The 23,272-nt window shown below is 33.8% G+C and overlaps 1 protein-coding gene and 1 long non-coding RNA gene across 2 annotated transcripts; one reads left to right on the plus strand and one right to left on the minus strand.

The window, feature by feature from the left end:
- Positions 1 to 545: 545 nt before the first annotated feature.
- Positions 546 to 18,806, plus strand: LOC108362706 (uncharacterized). The gene is made up of 4 exons (XR_001847509.1): positions 546 to 558; positions 632 to 634; positions 18,226 to 18,304; positions 18,723 to 18,806. It is a non-coding gene; the product is annotated as an uncharacterized LOC108362706 (long non-coding RNA).
- On the minus strand, positions 2,300 to 22,794 carry LOC108362705 (sodium-independent sulfate anion transporter-like). The gene is made up of 10 exons (XM_017615796.1): positions 22,486 to 22,794; positions 22,377 to 22,419; positions 7,526 to 7,825; positions 7,217 to 7,441; positions 6,727 to 6,842; positions 6,351 to 6,654; positions 5,019 to 5,321; positions 4,512 to 4,657; positions 4,282 to 4,452; positions 2,300 to 2,721 (listed from the first exon to the last, which is right to left on the minus strand). Exons 1-10 carry the CDS (start codon positions 22,513 to 22,515, stop codon positions 2,500 to 2,502), a joined length of 1,860 nt encoding a protein of 619 aa, XP_017471285.1. The 5' UTR covers positions 22,516 to 22,794; the 3' UTR covers positions 2,300 to 2,499.
- Positions 22,795 to 23,272: the final 478 nt, after the last annotated feature.

Consider the following 23,272-nt stretch of genomic DNA (forward strand, 5'->3'; position numbering starts at 1 on the left):
TTTCATTCTGGCTACGCCGATTCCAGAGAGTAAGAAAAAATTATCTCAAATTCTCTCTCATGTTGAGAAACTTGCAAGTTTATGCACGAACGCAAATTTGCAAGCTTCCCTGCCAGCTGGGGTCCACGGTTGCATTTCAAACATAATACATTTTTATGGAATTTTTAAAATTCATTCAGATGGACAAAAACAGGATATACATTTATATTTCTTGTTGTTCTGACTTTCTTTAACATACATTTCAATTTCTTTATCGTACTACTAGTTAAATCCACTCTTGTTGCAATAGTGCTTTTTGCGTTCCCGTGCACCTCTGCATCTGTTCTCCTTTTACCCTGGCATTCAGTACGCGGTCTCTAGTCACTAATAGCGACTTTTGGTGGTGAACTTGGATTTTGAGACTATTTGGTATTCAGTACGCTGTCTCACGTCTCTAGTTCCCGCGACAGTCGAGTCTGTCACGGGAACGACCCAGATTTATATCTGGCCAAGGACTGTCACTCCAGCAACACTCTCCAAAAACTATTTGGTGGACTTGTATGCTGTTACAACAACAACGTCTCTAGTCTCAAAAAAAAGTCACTAATTTGTCAGCTGGCTAAGAGCAGGTCTCAAAAATAAAAATATGGAGAAAGTTAGTTGTTTTCCATTTTATTAAAAAAAAACGCGAATATGAAGCGAGGAAATTTCTCCAATAAGAATTTCGTTAGGAAATAAACCAAAATGCTTTAATATACAAACCCATTGAAAAAGAAATTTTTTTTTAACATTAAAATCTAAAGATTATTAAAAAAAAATAAAACTAAAAAAGAAAGAAAAAAAATACTACATAAAAAAAATAAAAAATAAATCCTCTGCCCGAGGAGTACTCGAACCCAGACCCGCTCGACTGGCAGCCTAATGCTTTGACCACTCGACTATTGCGACTCTTCGGGCAGCGCGGCAAAAGGCATACGTAAACCCTATCAGTTGACTGTCCGTGTTTGTTTCCACCACACATTTTTGGTGAACTTTTTGTAACTCTCTCCTACTGAATAGCCAAATAATCTCAAGTCACAAAAATATAGAGCGTTCCAGCACGTCTACGATTTGCAGGTTTTGCAGGATTTAGTCCAAAGTCGTTCCCGTACGCCAAAAATTCTGTATCTGGGAACACTCCCGTGAGAGTAACTGAGCAACTGTTCCCAGAATGAAGTTTCAAGATTTAGTCCGGAGTTTTTCTTCTGGCAAATTCATGAAAAGTGTCAAACGATAGGTTCGTAAGAATGAGATTTTGATGCTTTTTTTTTACTTTTTTCAAAAATTTATTTACGAAAAACTTGAATAACTGGGCCAAAATTATTCTGATTTAGACCTATGGGTTATTCGTGTCCCATTTTTTTTTTCAAATACCAACACATCTTAATTCAACTTTGAATGACGTTCGTTCATACTACCTTTATCTTTCATCCTTTGAATGAGTTTATTAGCTAAGAAATAAAAAGGGTGAGAAAATACCTTTCCAATGACACAAGGTTCAGTTATTAAAGACTTTTTTTATACCAACCTTTGGAAAAAGTCAAAAAAACAGCATCGTATTATTACGATTCCGTTAAAATTTTTTTAAAATATTTTTATGCAAATTTTTTTAACCTTAAACCATTTTGTCATTTGAGGGGATTTAAAAAAAAAAATGTTTAAGGAACTATTTTTATTCATAAAAAACTCCTTTTTTAGAGGTATTTTCAAATCGGTCCAGCTCACGTAAACCTTAATATTTTTCCGAAATATTTTGGTGGACGTCTTAAAATATAATAGATTTTATAATTCCAATGGGAAAAAAGTACCGATTTTTTTTGTATGGTTTGTTAAGTTTATTTCAAAGCATATAAATGCATGTATTATATGACTTTAAGGGCCGGTTGCTCAAAGCCTGGTTGACACTAATCCCCGGTTAAACATCGTTATCGACGTGTTCGGCTCCATGCATATAACATGTTGTATGCATGGAGTCGAAGACGTCGATAACGATGTTTAACCGCAGATTAGTGTTAACCAGACATTGAGTAACCGGCCCTTAGTCAGGCTCCATCACTATAGTAGCTAAAAAATGTGGAAACGAGTAAAATTGTAAGAAATACAAATTCTAATTTTTTGAGTCTGATATTGTTGTGAAATGTCCTCTGAGCTCGATTCTTACTGATTATGACGGTCTTCCGAGCGATATGTATCTTCTCTACAAATATTTATGGGACGATTATCACACAATTTTATGAATGCTTATGAAATAGCGGTTGATAAAATCAAAATGCTTTGTTTATGATAGGCAATTGTCGTGAAGCTTTTACCTTGCAGCCCTAATACGTGCAAAATCACAGCTATTGTAGTTTATTATTAAAAAAAAGCTACCTATATACATAGGTATACTTAAAAACATAGTTACGTTGATTGCTGCTAATATGCAGACACTGCACAGTCAACATTTAATTCTAATATCATTTAATACTAAACAATTCTTATTTATGAAATATTTGTGTATACGGTATCATTTGAGCTATTGTTGTTTCTTTGTAGATTTACGTAGTAATTATTTACTATCTCCTCGATGCTATGCTCATTCTTAAATATGCCGTATAAATCATTCTTCAATCTATAAATAACTCCCGCAGCGCTTATGTTCCAATTCCAGCATAAAAGATCACATTTGAGCACCTCCAGATCTTCTTTAAGTGATATAATGTTCTGAAATAGAAAAATATTCATGTCTGCAAGTGTTCTGATTTATGATTTGATTTGTATTTGTGTTAGGGCCGGTTGTACAATGTCTGGTTATCGCTACCACTGCACTATCGACGATTTCGACATCATGCATGTAACATGTGATCGATAAAGCAGTCGTTGTACTTAACCGGAGCTTCTATCTCCGATTTGTGCTAATCAGACATTGAACAACCGGCCCTCAGAATATTAAATTGTGTTTTGAATTTACATGTTTCCATACAAGGCGAAACATGTTAAAGTGTGGAAAATTTAATAATTTAAAACCAAGCGCCGAGAAAATACCTATGCTTACAGTCAAAAATATTGAGTGATTTTGAATTGATCAAATCACAAATCAAGAAATCAATTTTATTTCTAATTTGGTTCGGTGAGCTGATATGAGGTGAGTTCAAGAATAATAGAATACAAGATTGCGCCGATTGCAGCAGAATTCGTGAGAGTAATTTTGGCGGGACGTCATCGTAGAGTTGACAACTGAGGGCAAGATAAAACTGCTCTCTAGTGATATGCTGAATTTTCGGTACCCAATACTTAGAAGAGATTACGGTACCCAATACTTTTCGGTACCCGATACCGATTCTTTACATTAAACCTTCGCCATTATATGCATTTCAAGTTTAGAAAAAACTTTCATTACTAATTTATATGATGTCGGCTAAAACACTTAAACTTATCGCAACAGAGAAATACTATTTTATCAGTTATAATCTTAGTCGATCCAAGGTTCAAGAAAAATGCTTGGCCGGATGAAGAAGCCTTTCGGGTCGTGATGTATTCGCCCGGACCCATAGAGAAATATATGAAGGTAAGTGATTTTTACACCTTTCCTGTTTGCTTGCTTGTTAACTATCATTTTTCACTTTTTTAAGGTCGCATACCTGGAAGGCGTGGCGGTGAAACAGGACGTCCTGCAACGGTAGATGTTGAAGTTTTGTTAGAGGAAATGGAACTAGGTCCATCGACTTTAGTGAGCATGATGGAAAGACGGACGGGAATACCAAAAACTACAGTTCACAAAGCTTTAAAAGACCATCGATTTCATCCCTACCACATTCAACGTGTTCAGGCTCTACAAGAGGGTTAGATTTTGCCGTGAAATGTTGTGAATGCATGCATCAGACCCCACCTTTTTTAATAAAGTAATTTGGAGCGATGAATCATCATGCAAACGTGATGGTTATTTTAATTTACATAACCTTCACGGTAACGGTACAAAATAAATTTATGGTGCGGTATTTTTAATTGTCAGATATTGGGACTTGTGGAACTGCCGCCAGCCAACGCTCAACTCTCACAGTTATTTAAAGTTCCTTCAGGAACGGCTTCCAACTATTTTAGAAGATGTACCCTTAAACCTGCGGCGCAGACTATGGCTGCAAAATGACGGGTAAATTTTTTTACGCGTCTTTTTTCGCCGTCGAAACACTAGCGCGCCTTATTCGTGTCTAGTGACGAGAATATATGTTTATGTATGTATGTATGTATGTATGGGAGAATATATGTATATTTATATGTACATACCATAGCAACTGTATAATCAATGGAATTAATCTCTTCTCCTTTTATAACAATGAGACTTATGTCATATCGATATTCGTTCATAAACTTGACAACTTTTTCTTTCAAATACTCAGCAGAAGCGAAATCCAGCCTTTGTTTGACGTTTACAAAGCATATATCATAGTTATAAACCTATAAAAAAAATATAAAATCGGATCATTTATGCCATGATTTTGGAAAATCCGGCTTACCCTTTTCTTTTCTATGTGTATTTGGGGACTTGCACTTCTATACAGTATAAATGAAATATTGGCAACTACACCGCAAATAATTCCGTATTCAAGACTCCAGAATAGGCATGTAAAAAATGTCGTTATAAACGGAAAAATATCTAGTCCTAAAATGAAAAGTAATAAATACATATGTAGCTATGTATGAGGAAATGTACAAGTAAAGTACGTTCTTTTTTAGTGTATATCATTACCTTAATATTAGAAAGGCCCTAACTCATTTTGATTTCGAATCCAGATTTATACAAAATCTGTCAAATAGCTCACATTTTATCTAATAGAAATGGCAACCAAATATTATAGCGTTAGATAAAATATTATGTTTAATAAAATTAAAATTCAGCACTTGGACGAAATTCGCAACTGCAGAACCTTGCTTTTCGCTAAATTTTAAAACTATGTTTGAAGGAACAAAAATGTGAGAAGAGGCCTTTCTGTATTTAGGTAACGATATATACATATATTTACTTTTTGATTTCCATATATCGGGAATTTTCTTAAGTTCGACAAGAGATATCATAGCTGCAATAATGACTGATGCCAACGTCGCTTTCGGGATATAATAGAATGTTTGAGTGAGAAAAGCCAATGCCATCAATACCATTGCACCAGTTACCGCGCCACCCAAGGGCGTTTTAACGCCGCTAGCATTATTTACAGCTGTTCTTGTAAATGACCCTGTCACCGGCATAGATGACACAAAACTTCCCATGATGTTGCACATGCCAAGGGCAATCATTTCCTGAGATGCATCAACAATTTTCCCTTTGGCTGTAAAGAAGTTAAATTACTTAAAACATACTAAATGCACATAGTAAGTAATCTGTGCATTCATATACATATTTATGGAAATATGTAAGTATCTAGTTACTTTGGGGTGGGTCGAAATTGGTATTTTCCTGAAATCCATTAGTAAAATTGAAAAAAAAAAACATACGGTATTTTATGACATCAAGTGCGTGTTTGTAATATAGTTTTATTTGATTAAGCAGATTTGGTGATTAGTTAATTAATGTTCGAGATGCTTTGTGCCCCTATGCAAATTTCCATAACATTTACTATTAATAACAATTGTATTAATGGTTTCATATTATTTGATAGAATTTTCGAAGATTATTCCAGGGCTAGTGCATTTTCGTACAAGCACTGGTTTACGTCAAGGAATTGACTGTTATAGTCCTTAAAAAAGCACAATTTAATCGTTAAAACTACATTTCTATTTTTCAGAAAAAATTTTTCGAATGAACAAAAGTCCAAAATAACTATTAGTTTTAATCATCTGTATATATTATGTATCCTACATTTTTCTTCCATTATTTTATAATCTGCTCATTTTTTTTTAAGACAGATTTAATAAGGAATGAAATTACGATACCTAATTTCGGACAACCCGCATTGGACTTCATTTATCGCGATTTTGGAAACTGTCGAAATCACGCCATACCCATGGTTCTTTTAGTAAAGTACTGAAGTACAAAGCTCGATAAAATCTTTACACAACTCGGATACATTTTTTGAAAAATTATGTTTTAACTTGAGATACTAATCTTTATAGCCTTTAATTTGATATATCAGTTATTATTTATTTATTTCACATCGTCTTGAGACTATTAAATTTTGAAAAATTTCCAAATTTGTAAGACAATTGTTATTTATTTAGAGCCAAGGTAACTTAATATCACTATTACTTATAAAATCTTTAAAAAGCTTTTATTTTTCTCCATTCAAAACTCATTCGACCCGGCCAAATGTACAAATCTAGATATTATGGTATCAATACCGAATGAAAAATATACTCACAGAATGCTTTAGAAATGGCTACTATTTCTAGAATCGCTACCAAAGGTATTGATGCTAATGATGAGCCTATTGTGCTTATCATATCCGAGAAAGCGACTTCCTCTCCATCAACGTATGTGCTAAAGGGAGGCACTCGAAAAGGTGGCAATCCTGCTGTAATATTACCAGTAATTCTGAAAGGTTCAGATCCATCCCGACTTAGCTGGTAGGCCAAAAACGTTCCGAATATGACTACCAAGGCGTTGCGAGACAGGGAAATATACTTCCAAAAAGTCTTGTTTCCGTAGGGTATATTCTTTACTTCCTAAAAAGTTGACACTTTTGTAATAAGTACATATGTGCATGGTTGGATTAAAAATAATGTGTGTTGAGTTACCTTCATCAATAGAAGAAAGATTAGACTGCATACGCCAAGTAAAGAGTCATTCATACGAATTGATGTGAGGTGTGTAAAAAAATGTTTCCACGATGGAATTAATTGATTCGACGGACCTTTGAAGTAAACAATTATGTATTTTCTTTATTTATATTGCACATATACATAAAGTGCTCTTCCAAAGCTGCATTGAAAAGAACTAAAATACAAAAATATAGGAATGAAAATATACTTGCAGTTGCCTTTTAATTTAGTTGTGTGGCATACGGATTATTAAAGGTAATGATCTTTTTAAATATCCAATAAAACCGGCTAAATATAAGTCGAATTTATGCTACGTGACTTCGAGACAGTTACAGTATGATTTACACAAATCAATCATAGTTGAACTCATTGAAACTACGAATAGGACATCGATATGATAAAGTAAAGGATGTGTTTGTTAATGCCCTGGCGCATTCTTAATGAATTTTCATAGTTGCTTGCTTACTGCTCATTCCAAAGAGATTGTTGATTTGTGCACTACCGATTGTGCAGGCTGCTGCCATTGTGAAACCCGTGATGACTGGAACAGAAATGAATCGCACAAGCACGCCCAGATTAAAGATGCCTAGCAGCAATATAATGCAGCCAGCCAAAAAGGATATCAAGATGGCATAGTCCGGTGTTATAATCGCGTAATCATGTACCATCAATGCCATAATTGCAGTGGTGGCTAAATACATTCATTTAAATATTTAAATAAGCAATAAAATAAATTATTAATCTCGCGCATAAAACCTGGTTTTCTCAACCTTACCAATGGTAACGTCCTTGCAAGAACCAAATATAATATAGGTAAAACAGCCCATAAATGCCGCGTAAAGTCCATATTGGGGTTGTAAGCCCGCGACGACACCATAAGCGATTGCTTGTGGAATAGTCGTAAGACCCACTGTGAATCCAGCAATAGCATCGCGGAATAAAAACGATATCTCGTATTTAGGTAGCCATTTTAGTATTGGAAATTTGTTTGTTATCGTAGTTAATCGGCAGAGTTTTTTACTACTGTTGGAAATTGTTGAACGCATGTTGGGAAATTGCTGCTCGTATAAACCGGCTGAAAATCATAATACGTACATATTAACACATGTATGTACATTTAAGATAAGACAATAGATTGAGAATAAGCAACAAGGTTAAATCAAATCTGGAAGCAACTAATTTTGCACCAGTTCGCCTAGTTGCACCAATGAAAAAACAATCATTTATTTAAGTATATCCATCTAAACATATAAAAGTCATGCAAATTTATTAATTGTATAAATTTTTCAGCACATATCGGCGGTCGATAAAGTCGGTGTTGTGTGGCGGTTTCAAAACAATTTAAACCAGAAATATTGCCGTCGCCTTTTTGTTTTGACATTTTTTCGTAGAAATGGTATAGAATTCTTGAAAGTCAATATTTTTCGATCGGAAAACTCTGGTTCTCTTCAGGAGACTTTCAATAATAATACCCAATTGTTTATTTAGCCATTTTTTAATACTAACGATTTTTTATTAGTCGCTCCATTGCATTTTTCGGGCTTTTTGTGGGTTTTTGGCGGACCTATAAATTATAGTTGCAATGAAAAAATGGTTAAACAAACAATTGGGTATTATTATTGAAAGTCTCCTGAAGAGAACCAGAGTTTTCCGATCGAAAAATATTGACTTTCAAGAATTCTATACCATTTCTACGAAAAGTGGTTTTTCCCCATATAAAATACATGGAAACCTTTGGGCGCTTTGAACGACCTCGTATTTTTTGATTTCAAAATAAAAAATAAGGGTTATTTTTTCGGTATAGAGCAATCCTAGGGGTGAGCATAAAAATTCCGACTTTACTTTTTCACATGCATTTTTGGACCGCCCCATTGTACATACGTACATATATATGAATATATAACCTGCTTATACAGAAACAATCACAATCGGCTTTCACAAGAAACTCAGTTAATTTTTCACTTGTCAAATGCTTCCATAAACAATAAAATTTACCTCAGTCTTTTATGATACAATCTGAGATATGTATATGTAGGAATGTATTTACATTTTATTTTGTATGTACATACAGACGTACTTACATACCAGGGTTGTTGCGAATATTCGCATTCGCATTCGCAACCGCGGAGCTTCCGCATTAATTTTAACATTCGCATTCGCTTTCGCAAAAATCAATGCGGATCTTTTGCGAATGTGAATATTGAAGGGACCGAAAATTGCTGTTATTTTTTACGAGTTAAACTTGGCTAAATATTTTTTATTCCGAAATAAATGTACTTTCTGGATAATAAACAAACCGCTTATCCAAACTAAACAAGTTTGGTATCCAATGAAAGAGGACTGAAATAGCTTTAAAACTGAAATGTCTAAACGAGGAAAGCCACACATTGAAAAATATTTCAATACAAAATGTTAATTAATTACCATAGAACAAACATTGGGTCAGGTATGTATTTACATCAATTTCTTTAGTATTAAGTTATAAAAAAATATAAATAGAGGTGGTAACCTCCATTCGTTATTTCTGTTTAAAAGCTATATCAGTCCTCTTTCATATGATACCAAATTTGTTTCATTTGGATAAGCGGTTTGTTTATTATTCTGATAGGAGGTTTTTTTTGGAATGAAGAATATAAGGCCAAATTTAACTCGGACAAAATAACTGTTATTTTCGGTCCATAGAATATTGTCCAAGCGCACAGTCACAGAAGAAAGCATTAAAAATGAGTTTCAAAAACTAAAATCGAAAAACGCTGATGACGTGACAGGTTCTCCAAATTCCGAAACAACAAAAAGAATGAGAATGAAGAATTCTTTGAAAAAAAAAACGTTGTTTAAACAACGATTGTGCCATGATGCTAGATTGTGAAGATGCAAGTCAGGAAGATACATCCGACATTTGCAGCCCCGATGAAATTCTCAAAAAGTAATTATTGCACCGCAATAAAAATAAATAAATATAACTGAAAGTCCTCTCAACGGGTGCAGTGTCAATCGAAAAGAAGTTATATAGAGGCGCAGGTTGGATTTACGACCCTTCGAAAAGTTTTTATTAAGTACAATGTTCCAATTTTTAAATTCAAGTACTAAAAAAACATTCGGTCTTATCATGAGTTTAATTTTCCCCGAACCGGTTTACTTTTTACTTTTGGTTTTCATGTACATATTTCCTATGGGCGGAATACAAATTTTCGGGTGAATTTTTTTTGGGACAAAACTAAGGATAAGGCGGATTATTAAAAATTATTAACCTTTCCATTTTTTATTTACCTAAATCACCTAATTTACCCATCTAAATTATTTCTTAAAAATACATTCGCATCCGCAGATGTCTAAAATTCCACATTCGTAACATCCCTATTACATACATATGTGCATATCCGGCTTACGTGTGCGCAGTCATACTTCTCTTAGAAAATATCGACCCTCTTGCAGCAAATGTGCGATAAACTAAAAATTTCCGTTGGTCAGAAAATTAAACAAATTTTAAGCTCATCTTAAAGACATACTGTGGTATTTTGGCATGATTCAATAATAAAAGGTTTGCTCAGAAAACAGGGCTCGAATCGTCACATCCGTTTACAGATCGAAAACCATACGAAAGAAAATTACGTGATACCGTCAGTCGTATAAGCTGAGTGGGGTAAAGAGTACGTTCACGTATGTCATAATACGAAAAATGTGTTTTTACGTGACGAGTAATACGAATCGTATGTGACGATTCGAGCCCAGTTTTCTGGCTCCCTTTTGACAGAATCGGCTCCCTTAGCAAGGCAGTGTGTGTGGGTTCGTGTGTGTGTGCAAGCTCTTGTAAGGGAGTTAAGGGAGTGTCAAAACTCGAATGTCAATATTGAGCAAACCTTTAATTATTGAATCATGGTATTTTGGAACAAATTAACTGAAAAAATTTCTTTAAATTTTACTGAAAAATTTAAAATTTTCAGAACATACACTTTTGAAGAACGTGGACGACATGTACATATGTATGTATGTACATACGTAAGATTGCACAATACAATACGTATGGATGTACTAGGAATGTTAGTCCCGAAATCCCGGTCATTTTAAGTTCCGAATATCCCGGGATTCTTGGCAAATAATCTTCTTGACCAGTGTTCGCTATATACATATGTATGTATATTATTTTTTATTTGATAATTAATATTTTTTTATAAATGTCTAGCTCAATATACATACATATGTAGAACACCGTGCGATAGTAAATTTTTCACTCTGACGTCAGTAATTCAAAAATGATTTAAAAAATTCAGTGAAATGTGCTTAGAGAAAAAGTGTAGGTACCAAATTAAAGAAAAAAATTTGTAAAATTTAAGGTATCCACACATCTACGCGATTCTTTCGTAACGAATTCGTACCGTTTTTGATGCTACAGACATCACACATCTGTGCGATTTTATCGCAGTAAAACACTGTAAATTTATAGACAAACAAAAAATATTTTTCAACAAAAATAAAATTATTAACTTTTCTACATCAAATATGTTTCGTTTTCTTACGTTCAATTTTGTTTTAATATTGTAAAATCCTTCTATTGACCTTTTTCGTTCTCAAAACGCAGCAGTCTGCGATTTCGGCACGACGAAAAGAAGAATTGTGAATGTGCGAATAAATCGCTGCAGCAAAATCGTACAGTGCGTGGTTCCTCATTTATTTAAAACTATGGTCGGCATTGTTGTAATTTTTGTCGGAACAGATTTGCACCGACAGAATTGCATAGGTAGGTATGTGGATACCTTTAAACAGATGAATTTTTTGGTGCATAAGGACGGGTAAGTATTGAAAATGTCGTTTTAAAATTTTATCCTTGAAATTTTGCAATATTTACTTTTGAAAAAATTATATCTTAAGGGCTTATAAAAACTCGAAATCATCCTCGAATTTCGTCCTTCTAACTTTATCAGTTTAAAAAAAATACCTATTCGTCCTTGTGAATCTAAAAAATTTTAATTTTTTTTTTAAATCTAAAGAAATTTCCTCTTGCATTTGGTACCCATATTTTTATTCTACATTGCATAAATTTTTTAAATAATTTTTGGAATTAATCATATATTTTTGAAATTACAAAGTTCTTGAAAATAAATCCTGAGAGAAAAAATAAAAACGCCCTTTAAATAAAAAAGGCTTCAAACCCATTTATTTATTATTTATTTTATGGTAGGAGAGCTTCTAAAACAATATAGAAGCAATTTTTTTTCGATTTAAGTTGTTGAAAACTAATGAATATCTAAATCCCGAAAATCTCGGGATCGTAAAAAGTGAAAAAATTAACATCCCTAGCATGTACGTGGTGCTGCATATCTATCAGTTAACGAATTTGACATACATACTTGCATATAATGGTTTTAAAAAAGTACAAATATTTACCGTCTGCGCCTGTCATATTTACAATGATGCCAGGAAAAAAAAAAGCAATTAAACTGTCGTTAACGATCGCGGCAGTAAATCAATATTCAGGTTATGTGAACAAATACCATAAAGATATGTATGTATGTATTTATATGATACGGCACTGTGCGATATCACCACCGCTCGGCTGGAGTGTTGAGTTGTAAATAACCAACAAGAAGGCGAACTGTTCAAAATCAGCTTAAAGTTGACTGCTAATAGCTAATCTACCTTAACCCGCAGAGCTCTCTCGCGATTTGTGATAGCGATACAAATTCGCTTATTAACAAGAAATTAACTTTGTATAATTGGTTCGAGTAGCAAAATAATCTGGGGTGTGTTATATTCTACAATATTTGCATTATAACTTATTGTACATTATTATGAGCGCATTGCCCTATTCACTTTCTGGCAAATGCTTTACATTTGTACATACATACATACATACATACATATCGTCGTTTAAAGTACAAAACCGCGTATCGTCATTCTGCAAAACCGCGTAACTGAAATTTGCTGCCAAAAATTGGATTCCATTACAGAAACTCTTGGCCCAATCCTTATCCATGCGTCCCGAAATATACTAGCCTGAAATGCGACTGCTGTATAAAAAAGAGAACCATTTTTGGGATATGAGTGGTTTTACTCTCTGGAAAATAATTTATACAACCTCACATACGCGGTTTTGTACTTTAAACGACGATATGTAAGTATAAGGATGTGAAAAAGTAAATTCGGAATTTGTAAGCTCTCACCCCCTCTCTTTTTCATAGTAACTATACTTTATAGGCCCACCAAAAACTCCAGAAAATGCGATGGCGGAGACCAATAAAAAATCTTTAATATTAAAAAATAGTTAAATAAACAATTCGGTATTATTATTGGAAGTCTCCTGGAGAGAAACAGAGATTTTTCGATCGAAAATATTGATTTTCAAAAATTCTGTACCATTTCTAGGTATATTTTTTCCCCCTATATAAAATACATGGAAAATTTGGAGCGTTTTCAACGACCTTTAAATAATTTTAAAATAAAAAATAAGAGTATATTTTTTCGATACAGAATAATCCATGATACAAAAAGGAAGGTAGTTTAATTACTACTATTTTTTGATTATAAAGCAGATTTTTGACATTTCTCCAGATGCAAACAGTAAGCATAGCTTTGCCACATTGAAATTTTTTGAGGGGAGATTTTCTTTTAAATATTTGTGGATTTAGTAAAAGAGTAAAACTTATATACAAAAAATAGCAAGTTGATGTGCTCGATAATCAAATTTGAACGTTTTTCTCAAGCGTTTAAAAGATCCTTTGAATAATCAAGATGTGCAGAGATGAAGAAATAAAATAAAATCCAATTTTGAAACATTTATTTATTAAAAAGCTTTTTTTCATTTTAAACAAAATAAATAAATTTACATAACAAAACTCTTTTTTTTTTTAATAGTCCGAAGAAGCATAGTCCGGAACAGGCTTCGGAGAAGGTTGTATGGTCTCATTGCCTCACATTAAAGGAGTCACAATTTAGAATTCTTCCGAAGTGAAGTATCTAGAAGTAATTCAAGATACAAAACTGTCGTGAAAATCTAACGTGGAACACAAAACCTCTAAAGAATTGGCAGCATTTTGGCAATGTAAACAGGTAAGGGGCGCAGATTCTCAATCAAGAGCGTGGGAAGTCGGCTTGCAAAACTTCAAAGGACTAATGACTGTGTGTTGTACGGACGCTTTCTCTACAACACGTGGCGCTGCTCTTGATGCACTGCTGCATTTAGTGTCACTTTGTGTCTTCATACAGACTAAAAAGAAACGGATGCTGGTATAACACTGAGTGGGGCAAGGCGGAAATTGGTAGCGGCAGAAATCTGCAATATTTCATATAGGTCAAACCATAAATCATAGACGTTAAAATTTCACACCAGTGCATATTTAAGGAGGATTAAGGAAAATAATACGCCGNCAAGATGTGCAGAGATGAAGAAATAAAATAAAATCCAATTTTGAAACATTTATTTATTAAAAAGCTTTTTTTCATTTTAAACAAAATAAATAAATTTACATAACAAAACTCTTTTTTTTTTTAATAGTCCGAAGAAGCATAGTCCGGAACAGGCTTCGGAGAAGGTTGTATGGTCTCATTGCCTCACATTAAAGGAGTCACAATTTAGAATTCTTCCGAAGTGAAGTATCTAGAAGTAATTCAAGATACAAAACTGTCGTGAAAATCTAACGTGGAACACAAAACCTCTAAAGAATTGGCAGCATTTTGGCAATGTAAACAGGTAAGGGGCGCAGATTCTCAATCAAGAGCGTGGGAAGTCGGCTTGCAAAACTTCAAAGGACTAATGACTGTGTGTTGTACGGACGCTTTCTCTACAACACGTGGCGCTGCTCTTGATGCACTGCTGCATTTAGTGTCACTTTGTGTCTTCATACAGACTAAAAAGAAACGGATGCTGGTATAACACTGAGTGGGGCAAGGCGGAAATTGGTAGCGGCAGAAATCTGCAATATTTCATATAGGTCAAACCATAAATCATAGACGTTAAAATTTCACACCAGTGCATATTTAAGGAGGATTAAGGAAAATAATACGCCGCTGAAAAAGTTTTAGCCCCACGCAACTTAATTCGGCCAAAAACCATTTTTCGGAAAAACGTAGTAGCACTTACGTTATCACAAATAACATCTATACATAGTATAACGGAAAGTCGAGATTCTTTGTACGCGGTAATCTTGAAAATTACTGAACGGATTTTGACGAGATTTTCTCTGTATCGACAGTAGAGGGATCTTTTTTACTTAGAAATCTGCACCGTTCGTTGGATTACAAAAGATGAGATGTCAAATGAAAGGGATTGGCCTCTAGAAAAGCACTAATATGTTTTTTTTTTTTTGAATAGCGTTGCCACCTGTTAATATATTCAATCATAATAACCGTAGACATCAGTTCTGTACCGTCACTGTCAAACGAAAAGACTTAGCCTCTGGATGTGTAATAATGCATTATTTTTCTGAGTAGGGCTGCCCCCTTTTTAAAAACTATAAGATCTTCACCGTTCGTTGGATAAAAAAATAAGATACCAAATGAAAGTGCATGGCCTTCGCATGTACACAAACTTTAAGTTTTTGGAGTAGGGTTGCCATCTATTTAAAATGACTATCTTCTATAAATAGTATAAAGGAGAAAGGCGAGATATTTTAACCACGCTACTGAACGGATTTAGACAAGATTTTTTATGTACATAATAATCGAAGTACATGACGGCATATGATTTCTTTCTCCAAATACGTAAATGTACATACATATGCATACATTCAGCGCGTGGCGCCTCGCGCATCCATGGCCGGCTAGTAGAATATAACTGGTAGTCTCGCTATATTGCAGTCTATCATTCTTGCAATTTTTTTAAAGGTTTTTATAATTATTATGTTTGTTATTTTTTAATCAAACCATACTCAAGATAATCATGGATATGAATAATATACTGAGTGTGTTAGGGATGTTAATCCCGGGATTATTTGCCTAAAATAACGGGATTTCGGGATTTTTAATTTGNTAACCGTAGACATCAGTTCTGTACCGTCACTGTCAAACGAAAAGACTTAGCCTCTGGATGTGTAATAATGCATTATTTTTCTGAGTAGGGCTGCCCCCTTTTTAAAAACTATAAGATCTTCACCGTTCGTTGGATAAAAAAATAAGATACCAAATGAAAGTGCATGGCCTTCGCATGTACACAAACTTTAAGTTTTTGGAGTAGGGTTGCCATCTATTTAAAATGACTATCTTCTATAAATAGTATAAAGGAGAAAGGCGAGATATTTTAACCACGCTACTGAACGGATTTAGACAAGATTTTTTATGTACATAATAATCGAAGTACATGACGGCATATGATTTCTTTCTCCAAATACGTAAATGTACATACATATGCATACATTCAGCGCGTGGCGCCTCGCGCATCCATGGCCGGCTAGTAGAATATAACTGGTAGTCTCGCTATATTGCAGTCTATCATTCTTGCAATTTTTTTAAAGGTTTTTATAATTATTATGTTTGTTATTTTTTAATCAAACCATACTCAAGATAATCATGGATATGAATAATATACTGAGTGTGTTAGGGATGTTAATCCCGGGATTATTTGCCTAAAATAACGGGATTTCGGGATTTTTAATTTGCAATGGTGGCAACAATAGAAGCGCCTTATGTTGACCAGTTTTTGCTATATTTCTTTTGTTTATTTAATATTTAATATTTTTTTTATAAATGTCTAGCTAATTATACATACACTTAACACTGTGCGACAGGCAATTTTACATACAGAAAAAAAAAACATATATTCGCGAAGCCATGGGCCAAATATAGGCATTAAAATTGGGTTTTTAGATTTTCTCTCTGACATCAGGATTTTTTAAAATGACTAGAAATTGAATAATATGAGTAATTCAGAAAATGGTTTTAAAAATTTAGTGCAATGTACTTAAGAAAACAGTATGGGTATCAAATTAAAGAGAAAATTCTGTAGAGAAAGAACAGATTAAATTTTTTGGTGCATAAGGTATTGAAAATGTCCTTAAAAATTTTTATCATTGAATATCCTTGAAATTTTGCAATATTTATTTTGAAAAAATTATATGTTAAGGGCTAATATGAACTCGACAACGTCCTCGAATATAGTCCGTCTACTTTATTAGCTTAAAAAAATAAAATTGCTTAAAAGGGCATTTTCAATACCTATTCGTCCTTGTGAACCCAAAAAATTAAAATTTTTTTGATTCCTACAGAATTTTCTCTTTCATTTGGTATGTATTTTTATTCTATATTGCACTGAATTTTTTAAATAATTTTAGAATTTAACATACCTTCGAAATTATAAAATTCTAAAACTAAAAACGCAGTTTTACTATATTTGGGCCATAGTGTCGTGAGTAGGTATGTTGCTTGCTCGGTGTGTTTTGAATTTTTTTTTGTTTCAAACTGTTTCAATCTTTTTGCTCAGAATTTTTAGAAAAATTCTAGATACGCAATTTTATAAGTATAGCCCATTAAATTACAGGAGGATAAAATGCAAGTTTCAAGTGACTAAAATTAGCTTTGATTTTTTATAATTTTTTTCGCCGGCGGTGTCACGCATTTTCTTCCATACAATGTATGTTCGACAATTCGTTTATATGGAAGAAAATGCATTTTATCCTAATTTAATGGGCTATAAAACTGTGTACCCCACATTTTTCTAAAAATGCTGAGTAAAAAGTTTTAAATTTTGGCAATTTTTTTTTGTATTTTTATAATTTTAGTACAAGTTTTTAAAAGCGCATTTAAATTATGTTATATGTAGAATAAGGTCGACTTTTATAACAAAAAAATTAAATATTAAATAAGCAAAGAAAATATAGACTAAACTGGTTAAAATACGGCGTTTCTTTTATTTCTAGCACTTCTTTCAGCCACACAATATATATGTTTACTTAAGTTTTTTTGCATCGTATAAATTTGATTACTGTGGGATGGTATGAACAATGTCCCGAAAATCCCGGGATCGCAAAAATCGAAAAAATTAACATCCCTAGTGTGTATACATTTTTGCGATAATTTCTTCACGTTTATTCTCTTCATACTGAATAACGAATACAACCCCTGACTCGAAGTACCGAATCGTTACACACATAATAATCTCGTTACTCGCATGTTCCGTATATGCACCATCATCGTGTAAAGTAACGATACGAAAGATACGGGTGTTGATTGGATTAGTAACGAATACATACGGGTATCCGAAATTTCGTTACTTTTACAGCTCTAGTCTGTACCAATAGCAGTCCGGTTTACAGGATTTAGTCAGAACTTACAGGAAGTCGTTCCTATTGACATAAAACCAGGAGTGGGAACACTTTTGAGAGAGTAACTGAGCAACTGTTCCTAGTCAGAAGTTACAGGATTTACAGGCCAAACTAATATTACAGGCGTGAATTTTTCTACGCACGCACGCAAGTTTTTCACATTTGAGTAACCGAAATAAATTTGCGTTCAGAGTTGCATTTCTGTCAAATTTCAGAAGTTGAGCATAAATGCAGAATAGCTTCGATTCTCAAATAAAAAAAACATATGGGGATCGATAGAGACCATTGAGGTGAGTATAACGGTTAGTCTGTTCCTTTGAACTTCGGACTAAAACCTGTGGAACTGTCAAACTACAATTTTACGCTCTCAAATGAGAGTAAAAGGAGAACAGATGCAGAAGTGCATAGGAACGCAAAAAGCACTATTTCCTGTAAAAACGTCAGACGGTTTGTTTACATGTCATTGGTACTACACTGATTTGGCTGAAATATCACTAAATAATTATTAAAATCTATACATATTCAAATATTTCGTTGTTTACTTCCATTTTTTAACAAATATAAGGTTCTTTGCTTTCACCGCTTTCTGTTTTTGTTTGCACATGTAAATCAGCTGATCGTTTGACACTTTTCATGAACTTACAGGAAAAAAAACTCCGGACTAAATCCTGTAAGTTCTGACTAAATCCTGTAAACCGGACTGCTATTGGAACAGACTAGGTATATTTCTCTTCTTGCGGAAACAACAATTGCAAAATTTATTAAGGGTCAAAGTTCCAAGTAAAAAAATTTTTAAATCAAAATGTGTTAAAAACGAATGAATGGATTTTAAAAGTTTTGGTCTTAATCGATAGTTCCCTTTAATTTGATATACATACTTTATAGATGCCTTGTTTAGTTTTCACAAAAATCGAATTAATGTACGCAGAAAGGAATTCCGCTTCTCTTCTGTGGCAACACAGAAAGGAGAATTCTACTTAGGGTGGATTATATTTATATCAAATTAAAGGGAATCAAATTTCCTATCAAATGAGATCAAAATTTTTAAAATCCATGCATTCGTTTTAAAAAATTTTTGATTTAAAGAATTGTTTAATTTGAACTTTAACCCTTAACAACTTTTGTAGTTGTTGTTTCCGCAAAAAGAATATACCGTTATGTTCAGCTCAACCATCTCTATCGACCCCAACATTTTTTTTTATTTGAAAATCGGAGCTATTCTGCACTTGTTCCAAAATTTTAATTCATAGTCGCGCCACAATGTCAAATGAGCACATACGTCAAATCGAAATATCACGCAACACAAATCTTGGAATTTGAGCTAGCTTCTTACGCACGCCTGTTACAAGCCAACCTAATATTCACGCACGCCGGCAGTTTACTGTCAAAAATTTCTTATGCACATACAACTTTTATGGGACCAACCGATATTGACCGCCAATAGTCATTTTACGATAAACATTATACCTAGCATTTCTCTACGACTTGCGAGTGCCTGCAAATTTATGAGCTTTAGGGCCGGTTGCTCAATGTCTGGTTAATTATAACAAGAGGTTAAACATCGCTATCGACGTTACTGACTACCTGTTGTGTACGCATGGAGTCGAAGACGTCGATAACGATGTCTAACCGCAGATTAGTGTTAACCAGACATTGAGTAACCGGCCCTTAGACGACTAGTGTCGAAAATTTACATACATACATAGCAGATGATTAGAATTTGAATGCCGAACTCAAGGGGAGTAAGCAGTCTGGCAGTATGCCAAAACGTATACATATGTTAGAAGGACGTGCAGCACCACACGTACACAAATGTATCCATCAGATTTTTCACAGTGCCGTGTAGAATTTGATATCAACTACAGTGATTATAATCACTCAAGAATATTTCACTTATTTCTATGGTCAAAAGCAATAACCGCCTAAGTCGAAAAACCTTAATTCGAGAAAACACGTTTTGAAAATTTGAATTGTAATGTTGTTATGTTCGTCTATAACTTTTTAAATAGCCTAGCTGGGGAGAGGGGGATGTCACATACACATGGAATGTTAGTTGCAGAATACGATAGCATATATAATTCAATTCTTTCTTAAGTCGTCTTAGGCCGTTATTGCTTATGACCACAGATTTATGTACATAAATACATAAATATGTATTAAAAGCAGTATATCGCTTATGCATACTACATAGCGTTGCCATACTTTGTTCCCTAGTATTTTTCTTATTCAATGTACAATAAATAGTTCATTCGAAATTACATTTCCTAGTTGTACTCAGTAGAAAAAATATGTAGCTTCTGCTGACTATAAATATGTTGTATTGAATACAATTTGTTAATAAACAGTAACCGTAGATTTTAACCCGAAGGATTTAGGAATTCAGCGATTAATTCAAGGATAATCATAACAAAGCATACAGTGACGATATTTTAGTATTCTTTGGCTTTTTTTCTTTTCGTTTATTACGTTTTTATTCTTTTTTGTGAAAGTGTAGCTCGTTATCTAAAAACAAAACCATAATAGTTTCAAACTTTGTACAAAAATAGGCAAAAATATGTTTTTCTATAAATATTCTGAGTATGCAGTTTTGTGGGCCATTCAATTTTATTTTAACGAAATGCAATTAAGTAGCTAGGAATTACCCTTGGTTTTTTGGCAATTTTTTTGAGGAAGGTGTTGCTGATATTCTCCATGAAAAAACATACTTTACTTGCGTTCCCTAACTCGCAAGAAGTTGCAAGAATTTACAGGAATTTACCAGAAAGCGTTCCCGTACTCGGTTCTCTTGTTGAATAAGCCAAAAAAAGTTGATCTGCATTTTCGCCTTCTTAAATATATCGCAGCGAAGAAATATCAAGTTTTGTAAGTATTTTTGTTAATTTGCTTGTGTATTTGCACGGTGTATTTGACAGTTTTACCAGTTTTTACCCGAAAAGCATTCCCGTACTTTTTGGTTTTTCTCTCTTACTCTAACAGCAATTTTGCTTTTTGACAGTTTTACAAGTTTATCCATGATACAAATATTAGGTGCAATCCCGTATTCCTCGGACTCGGACTAGTAAAACTGTCAAAAAATAAAAATTCGCTCAGAGCGAGAGAGTAACATTGAAAAGTACGGGATCGCTTTCTAGTAAAAAATGGTAACTTCTGTCAACTCTGACTATTAGTTGCGATCCCGTACGAGTCCGGACTAGTCAGAATCAGTCAGATTTTACTGGAAATCGATCCCGTACTCGGTTCTCTGACTATTGAGAACAAAAAAGAGAGTAAATACGGTTCTCTCTCTGTCAGAAGTTACCAGTTTTAGTCCGAGAANTTAAAATGTTGGCAAACTTCAAAAAAACATCATGGCCGACGAATTGAGAGAACGGTTTTACCGTACTATGTTTTTATCATGGATTTTACCTTGTAATGTTTTTATCATGTCATGGGTTTATCATAATAACAAGTAATTTTTAGCAAAAAAAAAACCGACTTCAACTCTCATATAAAAAAAAATATATATATATATATCTCATGATCCACTGATCGGATCTTAACCAGATTAGTATGGGACCACCTCTGAGACACTACCGACTCCGACGAACTGATAACCTCCTCCTTTTTTGGAAGTCGGTTAAAAACACCATGGCACATTCGGCAACCGAATCAAATTGCCAATCGGTCACGAAGAGGTGGGTGTTCAGTTTTTTACGTTTTAAGTGCTCCAGGTCAGCATAACAAGTTACTACCTGTAATTATTGTACCATTGTCTTCCCAGAGAGTTTTGCTTTACATCGAAATTCGTGCTCCCTTATTTTCGTTTTGACGCATTTCAATGTTGATTCTTTTACTTTTAAGTGGCATTGCTTTTGGTTTTCGCTCACTTAAATTTTTATAGTTTTTCAAATGGTTTTTCAAGAAAAAAAAAAATGTTTGAAATAAATTGAGCAATAAAAATTTTTGTTTTGTTTACTAAGCAAATGTTTATTTTTCGGCTTTTGCAAATTAAATAAGTTCTCTGCCAGAAGGTTTGTTTAAAAAAATTCGACATATGTACATATATGGTGTATGGTGAATAGAAATGTCCATTTTCCCTTACAGTAAACCTTTTAGTGTGGGCAACAATGATATTTTTCAAATAAGGCAGATCGGAATATGCGCTCTCTGGGAAGACGATACCTGTAATTATTGTACCAAGGGTTTTATCCAGTTGAGGAACGAGACTCTTGTATGGAAGAAAATGCGTGAAAAAAAAATCAAAAATCAACGGTAAGTCCCAGCTATTTGTGTATAATGAACCATGGTTAATACGATTGTTAAAATTAGATAGCTTATATGTGGGGAAGTATTAATTGCATACAGTATTGTTTATTAATTTTATCATATATTTACCTGATTCTTCAGTAACTCCAAAATCTCCAGTTCCACCATTAGTCTAAAAAGATTTTCCACCAATGGTCTGAAAACATTTTTAAATTAAGCAAATAATAAGAAAACTTACACTTTCAAAAATGTTGGTATTTGCTTCCATTTTTTAACGAGAACGTTCAGCTGTACATTAAGAGGTTTTTATTAATGTGTTCACTGCTTTAGTTTATTACTTTGTTTTTTTTTCAGAGAAAACTGATCACTTGATACTTCCTAATTTGAGAAAGGTATGTTATTTATCAGTAGAAAAGGCCATAGCAAATAGGCTAATTATCACAGTTTGGTGCAGTTCTTAATATATTTATTGTTTATTTTGGTTTGTTTATGTAGATGCAATTTTACACAGATGCCAAGAACAAAAGTGCTATTAAGGATGCAAACGATGCATCGATGTTTTTGAAACATCGATAATATCGGTTCAACTTTCGATGTTTGCCATCGATGTTTACAATTTGCTAACCGGCCGTCTTCACGTGCTGGGAAATCTCGCTTGCGTGACGACGCAAAGACGCAAGACGTGTAGACCGCAAAAAGTACGAAGCATGCTTTTTCTCGCATACCGAGCAGCATGCGAGCTCTCGCTTACTTTCAACTGTCATTTTTGTTGTTTGACAGCTATGTTCTCATTTCGCAGAATTCTTTAGAGGAGCAACATCGTTTATTTTGGAGGTAAATGCAAATTTAGAGGCAGCCATACCATGTTCTGACCGAACGAACTTTGAAAACGAGTTTTGGAATTGTGGGCTGAAGGCTGTTCACACCGGCTGTTAGTGTTTTCGTTGACATTTCTTACATCCTCTCATTGCAGTTTTGCTACACAAAAACAAAACCAAAATGCTTTTGCCACATTTTCTTTTCAT

The sequence above is a fragment of the Rhagoletis zephyria genome, unplaced genomic scaffold, assembly GCF_001687245.7.
Source record: "Rhagoletis zephyria isolate East Lansing unplaced genomic scaffold, Rhagoletis_zephyria_1.1 Rzeph_scaffold_01075, whole genome shotgun sequence".
NCBI lineage: Eukaryota > Metazoa > Arthropoda > Insecta > Diptera > Tephritidae > Rhagoletis > Rhagoletis zephyria.

Excerpts from the sequence above, each read along its gene's own strand:
- LOC108362705 (XM_017615796.1), bottom strand. The coding sequence starts at position 22,515 with ATGGAAGCAAATACCAACATTTTTGAAAGT. Across the intron at positions 6,843-7,216 it reads CAATCTCTTTGGAATGAGCA|GTCCGTCGAATCAATTAATT; the intron begins GTAAGCAAGCAA and ends TTTACTTCAAAG. Across the intron at positions 4,658-5,018 it reads CGATATATGGAAATCAAAAA|GACTAGATATTTTTCCGTTT; the intron begins GTAAATATATGT and ends TTTTCATTTTAG.